This window comes from Streptopelia decaocto (assembly GCF_964273445.1).
Source record: "Streptopelia decaocto genome assembly, chromosome: Z".
NCBI lineage: Eukaryota > Metazoa > Chordata > Aves > Columbiformes > Columbidae > Streptopelia > Streptopelia decaocto.
The window spans coordinates 67,623,402-67,640,545 of NC_138657.1; the positions used below are offsets into that span (position 1 = coordinate 67,623,402).

Genomic DNA, 17,144 nt, shown 5'->3' on the forward strand with positions numbered 1-17,144 from the left:
TTAACTGGTGACTTGGAAAAATAAGGTCTGTGATGTGTGAGTAGTAACTAATCTGGGCGCTCTTTTAAAATGTTCTTCTGCGTTTCTTTAGGTGAACTCTCTTGGAGAGAGGATTGTTCTTTATGTTCTGAATCGTATTATCTATCGGACGCAAGAAATGGAAGGAACTGACGTCCCATTTCTCTGTCATCGTAGCAATGACTATGCTAAGATCATGTGGAAAAAAGGAGAGGCTATTGGATTCTACTCTGTTAAACCTACAGGTAAAACACTTGAGTATTGTGGGATTTGGGGGGATAGATAGGGGGAGAAAGGGAGCTTATTTGAAGAATATTGTATTTAGTAGACTTTACAAGCCTTGCAGACCTAATGAGATGGTGTTTTCCTGAAACCATAAGAGGTCAGATTGCTGTTAAAATGTCCAGCTCAAATGCTTATGTGCTTTAGCAATCTAAGAAAGTTCTTAGATTTCTTCATATTCCACAAAATACATTTAAAACTGTAGAAATGAGGTATACCCCAAAATTTTTTGTCTGTTTTTTTTTCTGTAAAACAATTGTTTATGGTGGGATTGGGCTGTGCTTGGTGGTGTTTGGTGTGGGTTTTTTGGGGGGCCCGGGGTGTGTGGTGGTGGTGTTGGTTTATTTTTTTGGACCTAGCTCCAGAATGCAGAGATGCTGTTAATCTGACATGATATCTCAAATGGTTCTAGAATCAGATGTCTTTCTCACTTAAACATTTTATAGCATGACATCATAGAAACTTTGCTCAAAGCTGTAAGATTCAACTACACCTGGTGATAACAAAAATATTCCTTTTCATTCCACACATGCATTCCCTCAGAGATAACATAAACCTGGAGGCTCAATTGTTATTACTGTTACAGACTTTGTTGTTTTTCTCTTTTTTCTAAAACATTATCATTTCCTTTTAGTTATTTTGGAATTCACTGTGTTTTTCTTGTTTTGCAGAATAAAATTTAGGCTGTTTAGCACATTGATAGCGCTTTGTAGAATACAAATATTTGGATCAAGGAGAAACAGTCTGGCATTTTTGTTCCATCTGTATCCATTGTTAACTAATTCAGGATTAATGGTGGTACTGGAGGATTGATGGAGACTTCCCCCATCTAACATATATCTGTGCCTTTGCAAATTTTAATAAAAAGTAGTAAACTGTCTGCGTCACTGACCTATTCTGGTCTGCCAACCAAGATAGGAATTAGTAGCTAATTAGTTCTGATTGTCTTTGTTTTTGCGTTTTGTTTTTCCTTTTTAAAAAAGTAAATTATGCAATGCATAATTTGTATAAGTCTCAGTATTATTTTTCTTATGGAATTATATAGTGAGATTTTAAAGTGAGATTTTTCCTCTCTTTAACTTTGCTATTATTTTCTGCCACTATTGATTTTTTTTTTTTTCTAACATGTTAATCTATTAATATATCTTGGCAACATTATGAAGCTTGCTCAAGGAGGCAATAATGGCTGATAGCAATTATTTATTTTTAATGAATGTTATAAATTATTTTAATAATTTAAAATATAATTTTATATGATTTACAGTTATACTCTCATGTACATCTTATAAATTACAGAACTCTTCATTTGAATATACTAAAATGCATGCTGCAGCATGTTAATGCTGAAGTACTGATGGATATTTCCCCCTCCTGTTATTTCAGGAAGTGTTTGCAGTTCTTACCGTAATATGACTTACACACTGCCAGTGATGGACACAATGTTTGTAAGAAAGAAACATCGTGAGAGAGACTCTGGTCTAATTATGTTGGAAGACTTTGTGGATTCCTTTAAAGAAGACTCTCTTGGCCTACGGTACCCACTGTCATCCTTCATGTATACAGGCAAGCTCTTTATTTTATTCTTCTGTTCTTCTTTGTGCTTTCTTTACATGTCCAAATGTGTGCTGTTATTCAAGCTTTCTGCTTGTGGCTGCATCCTCACTTTTGGTATTAAATGTTCTGCTCTTCACTGAAGGTTATAAATCCTGATTTGTTTAAGACAGTGAAATAGTTCCTGATTAGGTTTTTAATCCTCTACATGAGATCAGATTATTGGATTTCCGTTGGCTTTCGGCTGCCATGAAGTTCACCACTGCATCCACCCAGGCCTCCAGAATGGGCTGAGGTGTTTTTGTGTGTGATCTAAGGTCTATGTAGCAGCTTTTTCTTGCTCACTCATAAGCCTCACAAGGTCATTTCATTCATGCCTTCTCAGAACTTCTGGTCAAATGGACATACTAGGCTATGTTTTAACTTGGGTATAAAAAGGCACAGTCCTAATGTATGAGGAAAACACTTACAGCTCTTCCATTAGCAACCCAAGAGGGTTATGTCATCTAGGAAATGGCATACATCCTGGGAATGATGTTGCTTGGGACTGTGTTGAGGCAAGACGCATGTTTCCTTTACTCTGTTTCTCAAGACTTGTCTTACTCTTAGGCCATCTGCCAGACTTGCTTCTATGAACATCTTCATCTGGCCTTCTTAGCCCCTGGAAATCTGCATTTCCAAGTTCCACTGTCTGTTGTTGGATCTGACTAGACCTGTTTTTTTAGGCTTCAACCAGCAAACTGTCTTGAGCAGAATTTAATGATTAATCCATTTCCCTGGCCAAGGAATGATACAGCAGGAATCTAGGACAGACAAAGTGGATGTCATTGTGGGAATCTACTGTAGGCCACCCAGCCAGGATGATGACACTGAGTTATTCTTTTTGGAACTAAGGGAAGCCTCTAAGTCATCTGCACTTGTCCTCATGGGGGACTTCAACTTGCCAGATGTCAACTGGAAATACCACACAGCTGGTAAAAACAGGTCCAAAAGATTCCTAAAGCATCTGGATGATAACTTCTTGGTACAGGTACTAAGGGAACTGACCAGGAAAGGTGCCTTCCTGGATTTGCTGCTTATTAACAGGCAGGATCTTGTGGGTGAAGTGGCAATTGGTGGCTGCCTTGGCCACAGTGACCATGAAGCAGTCAGGTTTAAAATGTATGCTAACAGGAGGAAAAGTGACAGCAAGACCTCAACTCTGGATATCAGGAGAACAGACTTCAGGTTGCTCAGGGAACTACTTAGTAAGGTCCCCTGGGAAAAAACTTTTGAAGGTGCTGGGATCTGTCAGTTCTGGTCACTTTTTAAGTACCACCTCCTAAAAGCACAGGACCAGGCAATTTCAAAATGTCCTAAGTCAAGCAGGTGAGGCAGAAGGGCAGCTTGGCTGAGGTGGGATCTTCTAGAACTAAGGCAAAAAAAACCCTAATATTTAGCCAGTGGAAGCAAGGTCAGGCAGAACTACAAAGGTGCTGCTTGCCACCAGAGGAAGGAAATGCATGTGGTTAAAGCTCAAATAGAGTTGAAGCTGGCCAGTACTGTAAAGGACAATGAAAAATGCTTTTTAAAATATGTTAATAGCAAAAGGCAAGCCAGAAATAACATTGGCCCCTTAGTTGATGAGCATGGTCACCTCACAAACAGGGACATAGACAAAGCCAAGACATTTAACGCTTTCTTCGCCTCTGTCTTCAACACCAGCAATGGACTCCGGGACTCCTAGAGCCCTGGGCCAGAGAACCATAACTGTGAGAATGGGGATGGTTATGAGTTTATCAGTCTTGTGTGCTATTTGCTGTTCTGGCTAGATCTGCCTGATGGGATTTATCTGAGTATACTTAAAGAGCTGGCCGATGTAATAGTGAGAACTTTCTTGGTGATTTTTCAATGCTCTTGGAATCTGGAGCGGTCCTAATTGACTGGAAGCTGGCAAATGTTGTCCAAATCTTCAAGAAGGGCAACAGGAATAACTCAAGTAACTACAGTCCTGTCATCCTCTTCTGTTCCTAGCAGAATTATGGAGAAGATTGTTCTGAGAGTTATTGAAAAACACTTGAAAGACAAAGCAGTCATTAGTCCCAGCCAGCACGGGTTCATGAGGTGAAAGTCCTGCTTAACACACTTAATTTCTTTCGACAACAAGATTACCCACCTGATAGACTAAGGGAAGCCTGTTGATGTGATATTTTTGGATTTCAGTAAAGCCTTTGATAGTGTTTCTCACGGTATCCTCCTCTACAAGATGTCCAGCCTACAGCTGGATAAACACACAGCTACAGCTTCCTCACAAGGGGAGAAGGAGGGGCAGGCGCTGAGCTCTTCCTCTGACGATCAGCGACAGAACCTGAGGGAATGGCAGGAAGATGTGCCAAGGGAGGTTCAGGTTGGACATTAGGAAAAGGTTCTTCACCCAGAGGGTGCTGGAGCACTGGAACAGGCTCCCCAGGGAGGCAGTCACAATGTGCAACCTTAAAATATTTAAGCAGCAGTTGGGCAGCAGCCTCAGACACACGGTGTGAACTGTGGGGTTGTCATATGCAGGGACAGGAGTTGGACTCAATGATCCTTGTGGGTCCCTTCCAACTCAGGACATTCTATTATTCCATTCTATGATTGTCCACTGAGATTATGCATCAATAATGAATCAGGTAAAAATGGTAGTTTTCTTGGAAGCTGCTAAAAAATAATGTCAAAGCATGCCACTCCACATGCATGTTTAGTATGTGTGTCAGGAGAAGAGACGTGGATGGACAGCAGAGAAGAAAATATTCCAGAAGTGGACAGTGTGTGGGTGATAAACCATGCAATGTTAGTGTGTTAGCATTCTCATAGAGTGCTTTTCACAAGTGCCTATAATAACACGGGGTGACACAAATCACTTGACTGTGTCCTCTGCCTAAGAGCCCTTCTGTCCTGGGTTGGGACATGTGATTGGTTAGCAGGTACAGTGACCAGTGAAGCTGTAAAACTCTCAGGTGCGTGCCTAGAGAAGAAGAAGAAAACCCCACTCATCTTTGTTTGCAGTTTTAAGATAATAATGGAAAGTGTTTAAACTTGAAGAAAGGTTTTATTGAGAAGGATGAGTAGGGTAAAGCAATATTATGTTTATTTGAGACTCATCTGTTCTGTTGAACAGTTCTTTCTGGGGTGGTTTGTGTGTATGATGGAAGACTGTAAATTATTTTGTTTTCAGGTAAACTTTAAAAACTGAGGTACAGCTGAGTATATAGTATATATAATATAGCTGTTTTTTTCTTATGTTTGTTCAGCTTGTAAGCAATATCTTGAGAAGTACCCTGCAGATCATAACCTTTTGTGGCAAGTGGAAGGACCAGGATCTTGGTTCCAGAGAACATCTATTATGTTTATAATATACAGGGAAAAGCTCAGAATTTCAGGTATGGATGCTTTGTTTTGTTGTTTTCTGACATTTTCTAAAAATTGAACTAACTCTCTACAACAGTGACTTCTGTGAGCACTGTCTATGGAAACTAGCAGAAATATTTTTTTGTCCTGAGATCTGTGAGATGATATTTGGAATGGTTAATTGTGATATAAATGTACTATAATTTTCCGTTTCCCTATTTCCTCTTTTAAATCTTAACATCAGAGGCCTCACAGAAAGAAAATAAGAGTTCTCAAGCAGAGGATCATTGTTTGCAGTCTGCAGCTGTATCTGAAGCACGTGGACAAAACACGGAGCTAGAAACACAGCTAAGTGTAGGTACACGCACTGTTAACTTAAAAGCTCTCAAGCCTTTTAAATATATGGTTTTCTATACTCATATAATGCGTCTTGTCCTATTCATCTGACCCGTTCTTTATGTTCAGTAAATATTTTTAATTTCTACAAAAGAATATATTCTGAATTTAAGAAATGAAGGATTTTAGCAGATTAGTGTGTTTGATCAACTGTATGTTATGCTTGCTTGATATTTCTATTTGAAGTTCTCAAAGAACTGTCCTGGGTTATGCAGAGAGTTTGTACATTCTGTTATCTCTTCAATTTAAGTGGCAGCTGGTCTGATTCAGATTCCAATAGTGATCATGTTGGCAAAATGATCTTAAAATGTGTGTTTTGGTTGTAGAACTATATAGGTATACTCAGAGAAGATAGCAGAGGGATAGCATTTCTTACTGTTTTTGTTGCTGTGAGTTAAGGACGCAAGCCCTGTCTCTTGCCTTCTTTCAAAAGAAGAAAACGGAGGATACCAAAGTGCTCCAACTCTCATAGCTTGGTAGAATTTGTGGCAGCTTTCTTCTTGGCATCTGCACTATCTATAAGCAGTTCTGTGATGCTTTGAAAACTGTTGGACCACCAGACAAAATAAAATACCCCACCTTCCCCCAAACCAGGAAAAAACGTTCTTCAGCTTTCATTTTCACCTTCCACTTAGTGCTCTCTATTTTGTGTGTTTTGATGCTAGAATAATTTGTCATAATTTGTCTGCAAATTGTTACTTATTTAAGACACACTTGGAACTATGTCAAGCAGCACAATATATGTGTAGCCACTTCTTGCTGTTGTTCTTGTGTTGTACTGGAAGTGGGGCTGGAAAGGCAGCGTAACACCTAGATGCCGGTTATTGCGAGTTCAGATTACTTCCAACAGCTAAGGAAGAGCAATGTCTGTAACTTTATTTGAATGTGTATGGTTTGTACCCACTCCAGAGTATCAAGTGCTTGACCACTGAGTCCTCAGCTAACTTGCAGAAAAAATGGGAATATTGGGATGATGAGGAAGAACAAAAGGCAAAAGAGCTGTAGGAGGAGAGAACTCAGACATAAGCAGCCTCTTGCACTGGCTGTGCATGTAACTTGCATTGCTGCTGAATCATTAAGTTCTGCTTTTTCTTGTCTGATTTTTTTTTTTTTTTTTTTTGGCATGTGCAGCTGTATTCTGTTGCATGCCACAATAAAAATAATACTACAGAATAGAATACAGATACAAAAATAAAGCTTTCCCATTAAATTTTGTCAGCTACTGTAGTGTAATCCCTTGAGTTTGTACAGAATGGGGAAACAAAAAAAATTCCTAGCATTTAATGATGTGGACACCTGTTACTAATGGAATGGTTAGGAAAAAGACTTGGTAGTGTTGTTTATGATGACAAGTTACTTACAAGTCTTATCTTCTATAGTGAGACCAGAAGTAAAATGCAGGGAAAAGAAAATTCATCATTGTAATAAAAATAATTAAAATGTCTTGAGAGATAAGATACATACAAGTATCTTAAATTAAGAATAGTTGTAGCTGCTCTTCCGTAGGATCATTACTAGGAATCTTTTTAGATGCTTCAGGAGGATGCAACCACAGATAGGGAGATGAAGGTATTTCAGTCAGTTCAGGTTTTGTAATAACGTTATCTTTGCTTTTGCCTCACAGTCTGAACCTCAAAAAGGTAAAGAATCAATAGATGTCCATGGAAGCACATCTGAAGGTAAAAATAATCTTGATTATCAGTATTGTTTACTGTGGATGTTAGCAGGCTCTTTCAGTCTTAGCATGTTCATCTGCAAGGTGTATAAAAACATGCCTTCCACTGAGGCGCTGAGGCTCAGCTCATAAACCTTTTAGAAGGCTTTGGATAATATTGTTATGATTGGTAAAGATATTATGCATGTGTATTTTGAAAAAGAAAAATGACAACGAAATACTCTATTACTTGCACTCCATTGCTTTAATGAAATACTAGGGGGGAAAATACATGCAGATCTTAGACTGTATTTGTTCACTTGCATTTATTTTGTTGTGCTTTTTTGTGTTTGTTTTTGTTTGTTTATTTTTCGCTAAGACCCTAATGTAGCTCCCGTTTCCATTCGGACACGAAGCAGTCATTTAAAACGTCCCAGGATAGGAAAAAAATGCCAGGAGTCTGAACCTGGAACTTCCCAAAGAGATGAGGAAAATGCTCTTCATGCGTCAGAAAGCAGGTACAGCAGCCCATATTTTACTGATTTCTTATTTTGTTGCTTGGGCAGTCCCATACTAGATCAGTGTCTCACAGTGTGCTACTTGATATTTTTTCTGCTTTCTTTCTACATTACTTATTTGTTTTTAAGATTACTAAAAATAAAGCCTGATGTGAAAAATGAAATCGAGACATCACCTGAGGAGTGACTACACCAACATGCAGTGTCTCTGAAAACTCAGCAGATACTGGAAATAACATCAGGAAAACAGTGTGGGCTCAGGGTGTTCTTATAACTGAGTCTGCGTGAAGGTAGAAACATCTGTATTCATACAGTATAGTTTCTTGTGATAACGTAACTGGACATGTATCCACAATGCTCTGTGTGATCTTTGGAAAGGTGAGATGTCCCTTCCTGACTTCTTTTTACGGTGGCATATTGCAGTAAAATAAACTCTCACTGTTTAGTTTGGGAGCTGGTTACTGCTTGTCACTTAATAACAAAAGAGTTATAGGGAGCCACCTGTCTTCAAAGTAAAGCCCTTTCTTTAGACAAATTCTGATACAAAACTGTCATATCCAAACTTAAATCCTGGGGGCCATGGGGGAAGTTTTCTCCAGTTTAAAGGATGTTATCCTGTGTAATGATTGTGTAATCAGGATGTGAAGAATTTTAACACTTGCATGCCATAAGAATTCATACAAGATGGGGCCTGAAGTACTAATTTGCACTGGCTTCCATCTAGAAAGCAAAACTGTGGATATTTTAAATAAATAAATTGCTCCTTCCTTCCCTTTCCTGTAGCTACTGTACACACTGACTGTTGTCCCCCCAGTGTCTCTCTCTTATGTTCTTTCAAAAAAACCCACTGCAACTCCAAAATCCCCATTGAAGAACTGGAGGTAACCTGATTATTTTCTAGGAAATCCCTTGAACTTGTTCCATTAGTTTTTTTTAAAGAAAATTTGTTGTAAGGGTTTTTTTTTTCCACATGAAGCTGAGGTCTTCAGCTAGATGGAGCCCAATTTTTTTGTGTTTAAATTTCTCTGTGGAACTACAGAGATAAGCACTGCTGTCCTGCACTATCAGTGTGCTCCCTTAAGCTGGTTCAGACAGGCCAAATGGCATGGTTTGACACTGCCACGGGTTGAGAAATTCTTTGCCATGTTACTACTAACAATTGCCTAGTTGGTATGTGAGAGGACTATCCTGTTACTGAACGTCAGTATTTTGGGCCTTGCAAAATCAAGTCAGTGAGGTGCCACTGCTCCTTTTAACAAGATGTGTAATGTGGTGGTTGTGAGCAGAGCTAAGGGGAATCCTGATGGCAAGGATCAGCTTTGTTCTCACCTTCCATGCACATTAACAAATGTAGCAGGGTCTTCTGTTAGGGGCTCTTTTGGGTGAAGTGCCTTCATCTCAAGATTGGCACCTGGGATAAAACCCTCCAGTACTGCCTTTGAGATCATGAAGCAGCCTCCTGCAAATCTGTTGCAATTTTTTCTTTGCTTTCATGTAATGCTTCAAGATCATCTAAGTTTTGTCATCTCAAAACTGAGGACTGAATGTTTGAGATAGTGTTACTACCCATCAGGTGCATTCATCTTTAGCTATTTTTTAATTAAATCTCTAGCTGAATACATCTTCAGCCATGATGTGTTTATGGCCTTGAATTCTTTTCCAGTCATGGTCTTGGTAATATATGTATATTCAACACTTATACAAACATTTGCTTTTATAACTCTGTAATTTTTAAATGTTTCTACAGTGGGAGTTAGGAGAAGTTGCTTCCTTTCTCACCCCTTTGTGGTTTCCAAATATGTAATGGATTACTACTTTCTAGATTTAAAATAACAAACACATTTCTGACTTTTATTCCCATACAATGGAAGTGAGATAGTTGTAGTGAGATAGAGCAGTTGATTTTTTTTTTTTTTTCCTAATGAGGAGTTAGCCATTTTTAGATGTAGGTAGTTTTCTGCATTCTTATTTCCTATGGCAAGCATGTGATACAGTACTTTATAATTGGTCATAAAAGAATTTAACTGCTGAGATTGCCAAAATTATGGATTAATCTCAAAGATTAAAGGATGTATCTTAATACTTGCTGCAGGCTGGAATGTGATACCCAAACATCTAAAAGCTCTGAAGATACCATAGTGATATCTGATGAGAATACTGTTGAGAAGGATGAGGAAATGATTGTTGAAAATGAAGGCCAGTCTGTATCAGAAGCAGAGCCACGTGTATCACCCCCTGAGAAACGGAGTGAGAAGGAGGTAAGCTAAGTGCAATAGTGATAGCAGATAAGTTTAGAATACAGCTACAGTTAAATATGTTAAATATGGCTCTTGCTGCTTGATCTGTGTGACTATCAACTCTTTTTCTTACCAGTGCTTTGCTGAGAAGTATATCTGAGAACCTCAGGCAGGCTGGTATAGAATTAATTTCAGGGAATATTCTATTATACTTACTTTGAACAACAGACTTTGTAGGATCTTCAGTAAGGTGAATTTCTAGTTTGTCTACCAACCCAATTTTTGTAATTGAGTTCTCCTACTTAAAAATTCTGGAGAATGGGAATAAGGTCAAGATCTCATCCAGTATCTCTAATTTAAACAAAAAAACAAGTTTATTTGAAGAAACCAATAGCTAGTATGTTTCAATGACTACTGTTTGCCTTTTTACTTCACATAAAACTTGCCTGCTTTGATGTTAGATCTACCTTTCATCTACAACTTGCTAGCAACTTGAATTTAAATCTAATTACCCTTTGTGCCTAGCAATGCCTCCAGGATTTTATGTTCTTACTGATCAGTGGGCAAGTGGATCGTACACTGTTGGGTTCAAGGAGTAACTCCAGCATGTATGCTTCTGAGGTGCATGAAAACTGCTTGGCTTGGCTCCAAACACTGTAAGCTGTGGTCAGAAATTTAGTGCAGGTGACAGACCAAGCTCAGTCTCTGGTTAAGTTAGCTGCTCTGCCTTCCTAGTACATGTTTCTAGGTACCTGAGCTATCTGCTTCTCACATTAAGCTGCAAATTTAAATCACACCCACTGGTGTTGGGGAACAATGGCTGGGCATAATCATGGCTTAGACATTTGATTGATTGATTGATTGATTTTAGGGAAATCCATCAGAGCCTCTTAATGGTGAGGTAACAGAAGAAACTGGTAAGACATCATTTATGGCTGAAGAGGAAGCAGCAAATGAAGTTCTAGGTGGTGAATCAAAATTGCAAGTTGAGAGTCAAGGAGAAGAACCCTTAACACTGATTGTTCCCTTAATTCTTGAGGCTCCGGCAAAACCTTCAGAAGACACTGTATCAGAGAAGGTGAGAGAATTGAAACAAAATGTGAAGTAATCTTTCCATCAGAGCATACAGATCTTGTTGTGTTTGTCTTTTGTTAAGTAACAGATAGAACATAGCCCCTACCATCATATGAAGTTTTTGAGAGAAGCAATTGTTAGGCTGGGTGATGTAAATCCATAAGCAGAATATACTGATGTTTCTGTTTTAATATGCAGTAGTGAGGCATGTATGTATGCAATACCAAAAAGAAAGTTACATTGCTCCAGTTTGCCTTGGCAGTAATGAAAGAGCTCTTTCTCACTATAATATTAGTTGGATATGAATTGAAAAGCCACATCCTTATTTTTTTTCTGGTGGTTCTGCCCTGATGAAGTGTACAAGTAATCAATTACTGGTGAAATACCCTTCTAGAACAGATTTTACTTTTCTCCCCCCCACCATGGGATTAATTTCAGAATATTTTTACCTGAATAATCCTTTTGAATCATTTGAATTTGAAAATAGGAGAGTAACTCTGGATATCAGATGCAGCTCACAAAATAGTCTGGTGCAAAAAATAGGAAAGGACCGGCTTGTTGCCTGTATTCATAGTACTAAAAGTTGCTGAATGCCAAAATATCCTCTGAAGTTGCTAGCTAGGGCCAGTAGTTGTTCAGCCTCTTGTATCTTAAGTTAATTGCCCTTTTGGTTGTTTTGGCACCCTTGTCCCCCACCCCCCTACAGGTTTTAAATGCAAATGATTCAGAAATGCTGACTGAAGAAAGCCCATTAGTAGAAGGGGAGGGTACTGAAGAACAGCAAGAATCTGAAAAGCCCACCACTGAAAATGCGGCTGCTTCAGCATCGGAGGAACCATCTGATAATGGCCTGCCCAGCTCTGTCGCAACTGAACCAGCAGAAGAATCTGTTTCTGAAAATGTATTGCCCAAAACAGCTTCCTCATTGGAAGATCAAAATGAGGAAGTAGGGCACAACTCACAGGAGGCCTCTGGCTTGAGTCAGAGCTCTTTGGTAGTGGTTGAACTGGAGGGTGTTTCTTTACAGCAGCCTTCTGGACAGGAAGAACAGAAGAACCAGTCTGAAGAGCACATAGAAGAGTGTGAGCAGATGGATCAGTACACGCAGACAACAGTGGAGCGGGCTGCCGACAGCAGCTCTGAGGAAGCCGAAATTGAGGTACCCATTGTAGATCGGAGAAACTTGCGGAGAAAGGCCAAAGGCTACAAAGGTCCACCCAAGAAAAAAGGAAAGCCAGCTTAAAAATGAAGTATTGACTGTTAATTCATCTATTTATAAGAAAGTTATTATTTTATGTAAAACACTAGGCTGTAACTAAACCATGTTGGATACAGGACACACGTGTTTAAAATCCTGGGTTGGATTTCCTCTTGGGATTTATCACCTTCCCTCAAGTTTTCTTGAATGTTTAACCACTAGACACTGAGCTTCATCAGAGTATGAAAGTAAGCAGCCAGTCTTCTGCTTTTATAAAGGATACATACTGAATAAATATGGTTGTGCTAGCAAAGGGAACAGTTTGCATATTTGAGGTGGTAGCTGTGGAAGAAAAATGCAGTGTGAAATCCTGGCCCTGTCAAGGTCCCTTAAATTCCCGTAGACTTCCATGAGGCCAGATATCACTCTAGTGGTTTGTTTTTTTTTAATATCTGTATTTTGTACTGTGAAAAGAAGCAGAATAGGAGAAATCCTTCCTTGCTTTTTGTTCCCTTCTCATAGATTTTCTCAGATGAGGTTAACAGGATGTAAGATGCTGTAATTCTAGGTGTCAAAATACACAAGAAGGTGTAACTTGGTAGCTGAAAACAACATGCATAGCATCTGTCTTTTGTGAGAACCACTTGAAACAGCCAAGTCAGTAGAAATGCTGTCAGCATAGTGTCAGCCATAGTACACTCTGATAATGAAGTTATTGATGTGAAGATTAAGAGATGTCTACACAGTAAGCTATTTGTAGCTTTCAAAGCGAGCATCTTGGGAAGTTTTTTCCAGAGTGTATGGAGTGTAGACTCCAGTACATAGATGGAATAATTTAAACTGCCTTCCTAACTACTTGCATGTATTTAGTGGATACTTGATTACTTGTTACATTACAGGAAAAGGATATGACAACTTTTGATCTTGTTTTGGTCTGAATGGAAGTGGTGCTTTGTGTTTTCCAAATACTCAGCTGGTACTGTGGGGTAACTATTGAAACATGTCTGCCAGATGTGTGACTCCCATGAGTGCTGGCGTTTCAGGTGGTTGTGACATTCATTAGTGTGAATATTAGTGGGTGTTTCAGCAAATGCTTGTTTGCCAAACTTCTATGCCTTTAGGAGTGAGAAGGTGATTGCTTGCAAATACTTCCGATTCCCACTTTCTTTTTGTAACTTGGGTATAATCCCTGGGATGATAGTTTCCCAGTTCACAGCTTTTCTTGAAAGCAGCAACCAAACTCTGCTGTAGGCAAACAAACAAAAATGGGCTTTTCGTGCATGTTTCCTTTCAGAGGTTCTCCTGGCAAACCATATACTTAATTTGTCACACATGCAATAAGTTACTTCTTAGTTTGCTATGTGTTTCTATGAATAAATGAAGTTCCTCTTGTAATGGGTTAAAAACTCAGGAAATAACACCTCTATCTGTCCTGCTATATGCCATTTCAGAGATCAGTGAACTACTCTCTCACTCGTTTCTCAAAACCAGAAGTATCTAGAAATTGCTGTTCAGAACTTCTGAGACCAAGGTTCACTTGAATAGTTACAATCCTGTCTTAATTTTATCCCTTTATGAGGCTAATGTAAGAACCTGGTTTTAGATGTTATGCTTATACAGTTTAAATGTATTTATAAGATATTTTAACTGTATAAGATACATCCATACTGTTTCTTTCAGCTGATGAACTACCATACTCCTATTTAATCTGTTAAAAGCAGTTTACAGAGGAAAAAAAAAAAAAGAAGGCAGTTTTTAAGAAACAGATATTACCTAAACTTTAGATCAAGGGTGCATTGTATTACTCAGTTGAGTCTGGGTTTCTTGAGCTATTGTATGTAGCTGTAACTTCCTGTCAATGTATATGCAGGTAGCCCTTATTAACCCCATGAGATAGATGTTCCAGATCTTTCATGATTGTTTGTAAACATATTCAAGTGAACCTTCAGCATTTCTAAAACTTATCAAGCATTTTCAATACAGCGCATGAGACAAAACTCTTATCTTCTGTATGGCTTCTCATTAAGTGCTAAAAGTTATTGTAAAAAAACAAACAAACAAAAAAAAACCAAACCCCAAACAAAACCAAAATCACACACACAAACCAGTCGCTAGAAAATACATTTATTGCATTCTAAGAATCTGGGATTTGTGAGGCCTGGTGGCTTAAAATAGGGTGGTTCTATACAGCATATTGTGACTCATCTTTCATTTTTAGAGCAAGCTATACTTAAAGATTAATCTGCTGAATACTTCAATTGACAGAAATGTATCCACTTTCAAAAAGTTAAGGGTTCTTTTGCTTATGAAAAGCGAGTCCCAGTTATTCCAGTTACTTATAGGTGGATTTTTTTATACATATATTTATCACTTGTATTTCTTGTGAGGTCAGAACACTGCTTGTTAAAAAGTAATGTCACTCATCTGGCTTTTACTTTTCATGGCTAAGTTGGAACTGATTCTGATTAGTATTTTCTAAGACATTTGCGTATTGAATACATAAGTATTACAACAGGATTATTAGGTCGGTCACGGTTTCTACTGAGAACAATCAGATTTCTGATCTCATTTCAGTGAGTCAATTTTAAATACTGAAGTTAAATTCACATCTTTTAAGTTTACTGCTGGGTGGAAACCACTGTAAATCTGGGGTATCTGAGATGGTAGCTGATGACCAGACTGTTGTGTACATAATGTGGGCTGTTGGGGTGCAGTTAGCAATTCTGATAACCAGTACAGTCTTAGAAACTGGTTGTTGTTCTAATTGTGATTGCAGCAGTACTTTGAGTTCAAGGATGCAGCTTATAGCAACTTATTTGGCATCAATCATTTCACAGAGTAGCAAAATCAAAATATTGACTTTAATATTTTTTATTGCTGTACTGATTGTCCCTATTGGAACAGTAGTTCAATAATCTACAGCTTCTCTTATGTTAATGCAAGAGAACATACCTGACAACTGTATCGACTGAAATGTTTTATCTTGGGAAAACCAGCAGTTTTTAGGCTTGGGCAATTTTCTTTTGTCTGTCAACTGTCTGTTTTATTACCATCAAACTCTTAAGAAATTTTTAAGATCTTATTGCACCAGCAATCAATGATTAAAAGATCAACTTTATACAAGTTTGTACCAAGTGCTATTACAACATGCTATGGAACTATGTGTGCAGTGAAAGCAAGCAGTATTATTTTTGAGCTTTATTTAGTCTAGGAATAGAGTTTAAAGAACATTAATTTGTAACTTCAGCCTTGCATTTAAATGGTCAATGGTTTTGTATTTGAATCCAACATTTGTTCAAATGTCTCTCTTGTACTGCTTGTTAATTTTTGACAGAACTTGCTTTACTTCTCCCACATTGTCTTCTGGTCTAGTTTGCATTTTATGCAGAACTCTTTTTTGTTCTTCTCATGTTTAATAGCCCTTTACATGAAAATGCATACATAGCTTATTTCAAAAGTGCTTTTAACTTATTTGAAATGATGTCTGACCATAGTCTGTTGCTTTTTAAATGCCATTTCATTTGTAGATGTCAGTAATCAATAATTTATGATATCATCAACACTAAGTTAAACATAGCAACAAATAGGCCTAAGTTTCAGCTTCTCTGCTCAAAGTGACTGTTCTGAAACTTATTTCCAAGGGGATATACGTCTAAAGCTATTTTCACAAATGTGGTGTTAGATGTTTTCTAAACTAGTGATATGCTGTTTATAAATCTTATGAAAGCTGTGTTGCTCTTCTAGAGTATTGTACTTAAGTATTGTTACAGTGTTAGTTTTTCCTTTTTTTAGTAGTCTTGGCTGCTTTTGAAATGTTTTGAAGTAGTAATTAAACTTATATTTTGTGATTATTTCTTTCTTGGTTTTTAGTATTTGAATCCCTTCCGCTATACAAGAGGTGTGTTTAAAATGTGTTAGTTCACTAGAACTAGCATAATTTTACAGTCTGTCTGCTACCACGGACTTTCAAAAGCTCGGAGATTATTAATTGAAAAATCTTTCACCTATTAAAACAATTTCCTGTACGTAATTAGTATCATTTTCCCCTACTTAATTAGCGTCAGACTTTTATTAAAAAAAAAGCCATTCTGAATGTTACAGCATGCATTCTGCTGTTTACATCATCTTGCATAGTTGCTATAAAAGTAGCAGTTATTAATGTAGTTTGCTATAGACAAGCCAACTAGAAATGATGTAATGCACTCCCTCCAGCATGGAACATTAAAATGTCTTAAGTGCAATAATTGTCTTATTCCACCAAGAAGTCACGTGTTAATAGCACAAAATGCTGTAATGGTCTTGAGACAGCTGTAGAAAGTGCAAGTGTTCTGTTGATGTTCTTTGTTAACATGCAGTAAAGGGTAAGGCAATGAGAACTTAAACAGAGGCTAACTGTTTTGACACCATCCCATCTCTCCAAGGCTCTCCAGACTTACTGACTTGTGATCCTCTCTTAGTTCCAAATGACTTGTCACTAGACAAAGAAGTAAAAATCATAGCAAGTTACTAGGTCTAGACTAGATCAATGTGTTAAACTACTGAAATAGTAGACTTTAGTATAAAGTACTGGTGTCATCAGATTGTGCAAGAGAAATTAGAAATCTCATACAAAAGCAGTTAGCTTGACTTCCTGGCCAGAGTTCCAGATCTGGAACATGATCTGGTCATGAAGATGACTAACAAGTTGGAGCATGTCTCATACAAGAGGCTGAGAGCTGCAATTGTTCAGCTTGGAGAAGAGAAAGCTCTGCAGGATCTTACCTCATGTACAAATACCTAGTGGGGTGAATAAATAAGATGGACCAAGACTGATCTCAGTGGTGCCCAGTGACAGAAGAAGAGGCAGT

At 38.1% G+C, this 17,144-nt stretch overlaps 1 protein-coding gene across 3 annotated transcripts in view; it reads left to right on the plus strand.

Annotated features, from left to right (window-relative positions):
- Positions 1 to 16,148, plus strand: part of FAM169A (family with sequence similarity 169 member A) — a 35,796-nt gene extending 19,648 nt beyond the window's left edge. For all 3 annotated transcript variants that reach the window (XM_082074268.1, XM_082074270.1, XM_082074269.1), the window contains exons 5-13: positions 92 to 263; positions 1,684 to 1,863; positions 5,124 to 5,252; positions 5,465 to 5,574; positions 7,241 to 7,295; positions 7,650 to 7,788; positions 9,881 to 10,046; positions 10,897 to 11,103; positions 11,806 to 16,148. In XM_082074268.1, coding sequence (XP_081930394.1) covers positions 92 to 263; positions 1,684 to 1,863; positions 5,124 to 5,252; positions 5,465 to 5,574; positions 7,241 to 7,295; positions 7,650 to 7,788; positions 9,881 to 10,046; positions 10,897 to 11,103; positions 11,806 to 12,342 — 1,695 coding nt within the window. In that variant the 3' untranslated portion in view covers positions 12,343 to 16,148. The remainder of the gene's footprint in view (positions 1 to 91; positions 264 to 1,683; positions 1,864 to 5,123; positions 5,253 to 5,464; positions 5,575 to 7,240; positions 7,296 to 7,649; positions 7,789 to 9,880; positions 10,047 to 10,896; positions 11,104 to 11,805) is intronic.
- Positions 16,149 to 17,144: the final 996 nt, after the last annotated feature.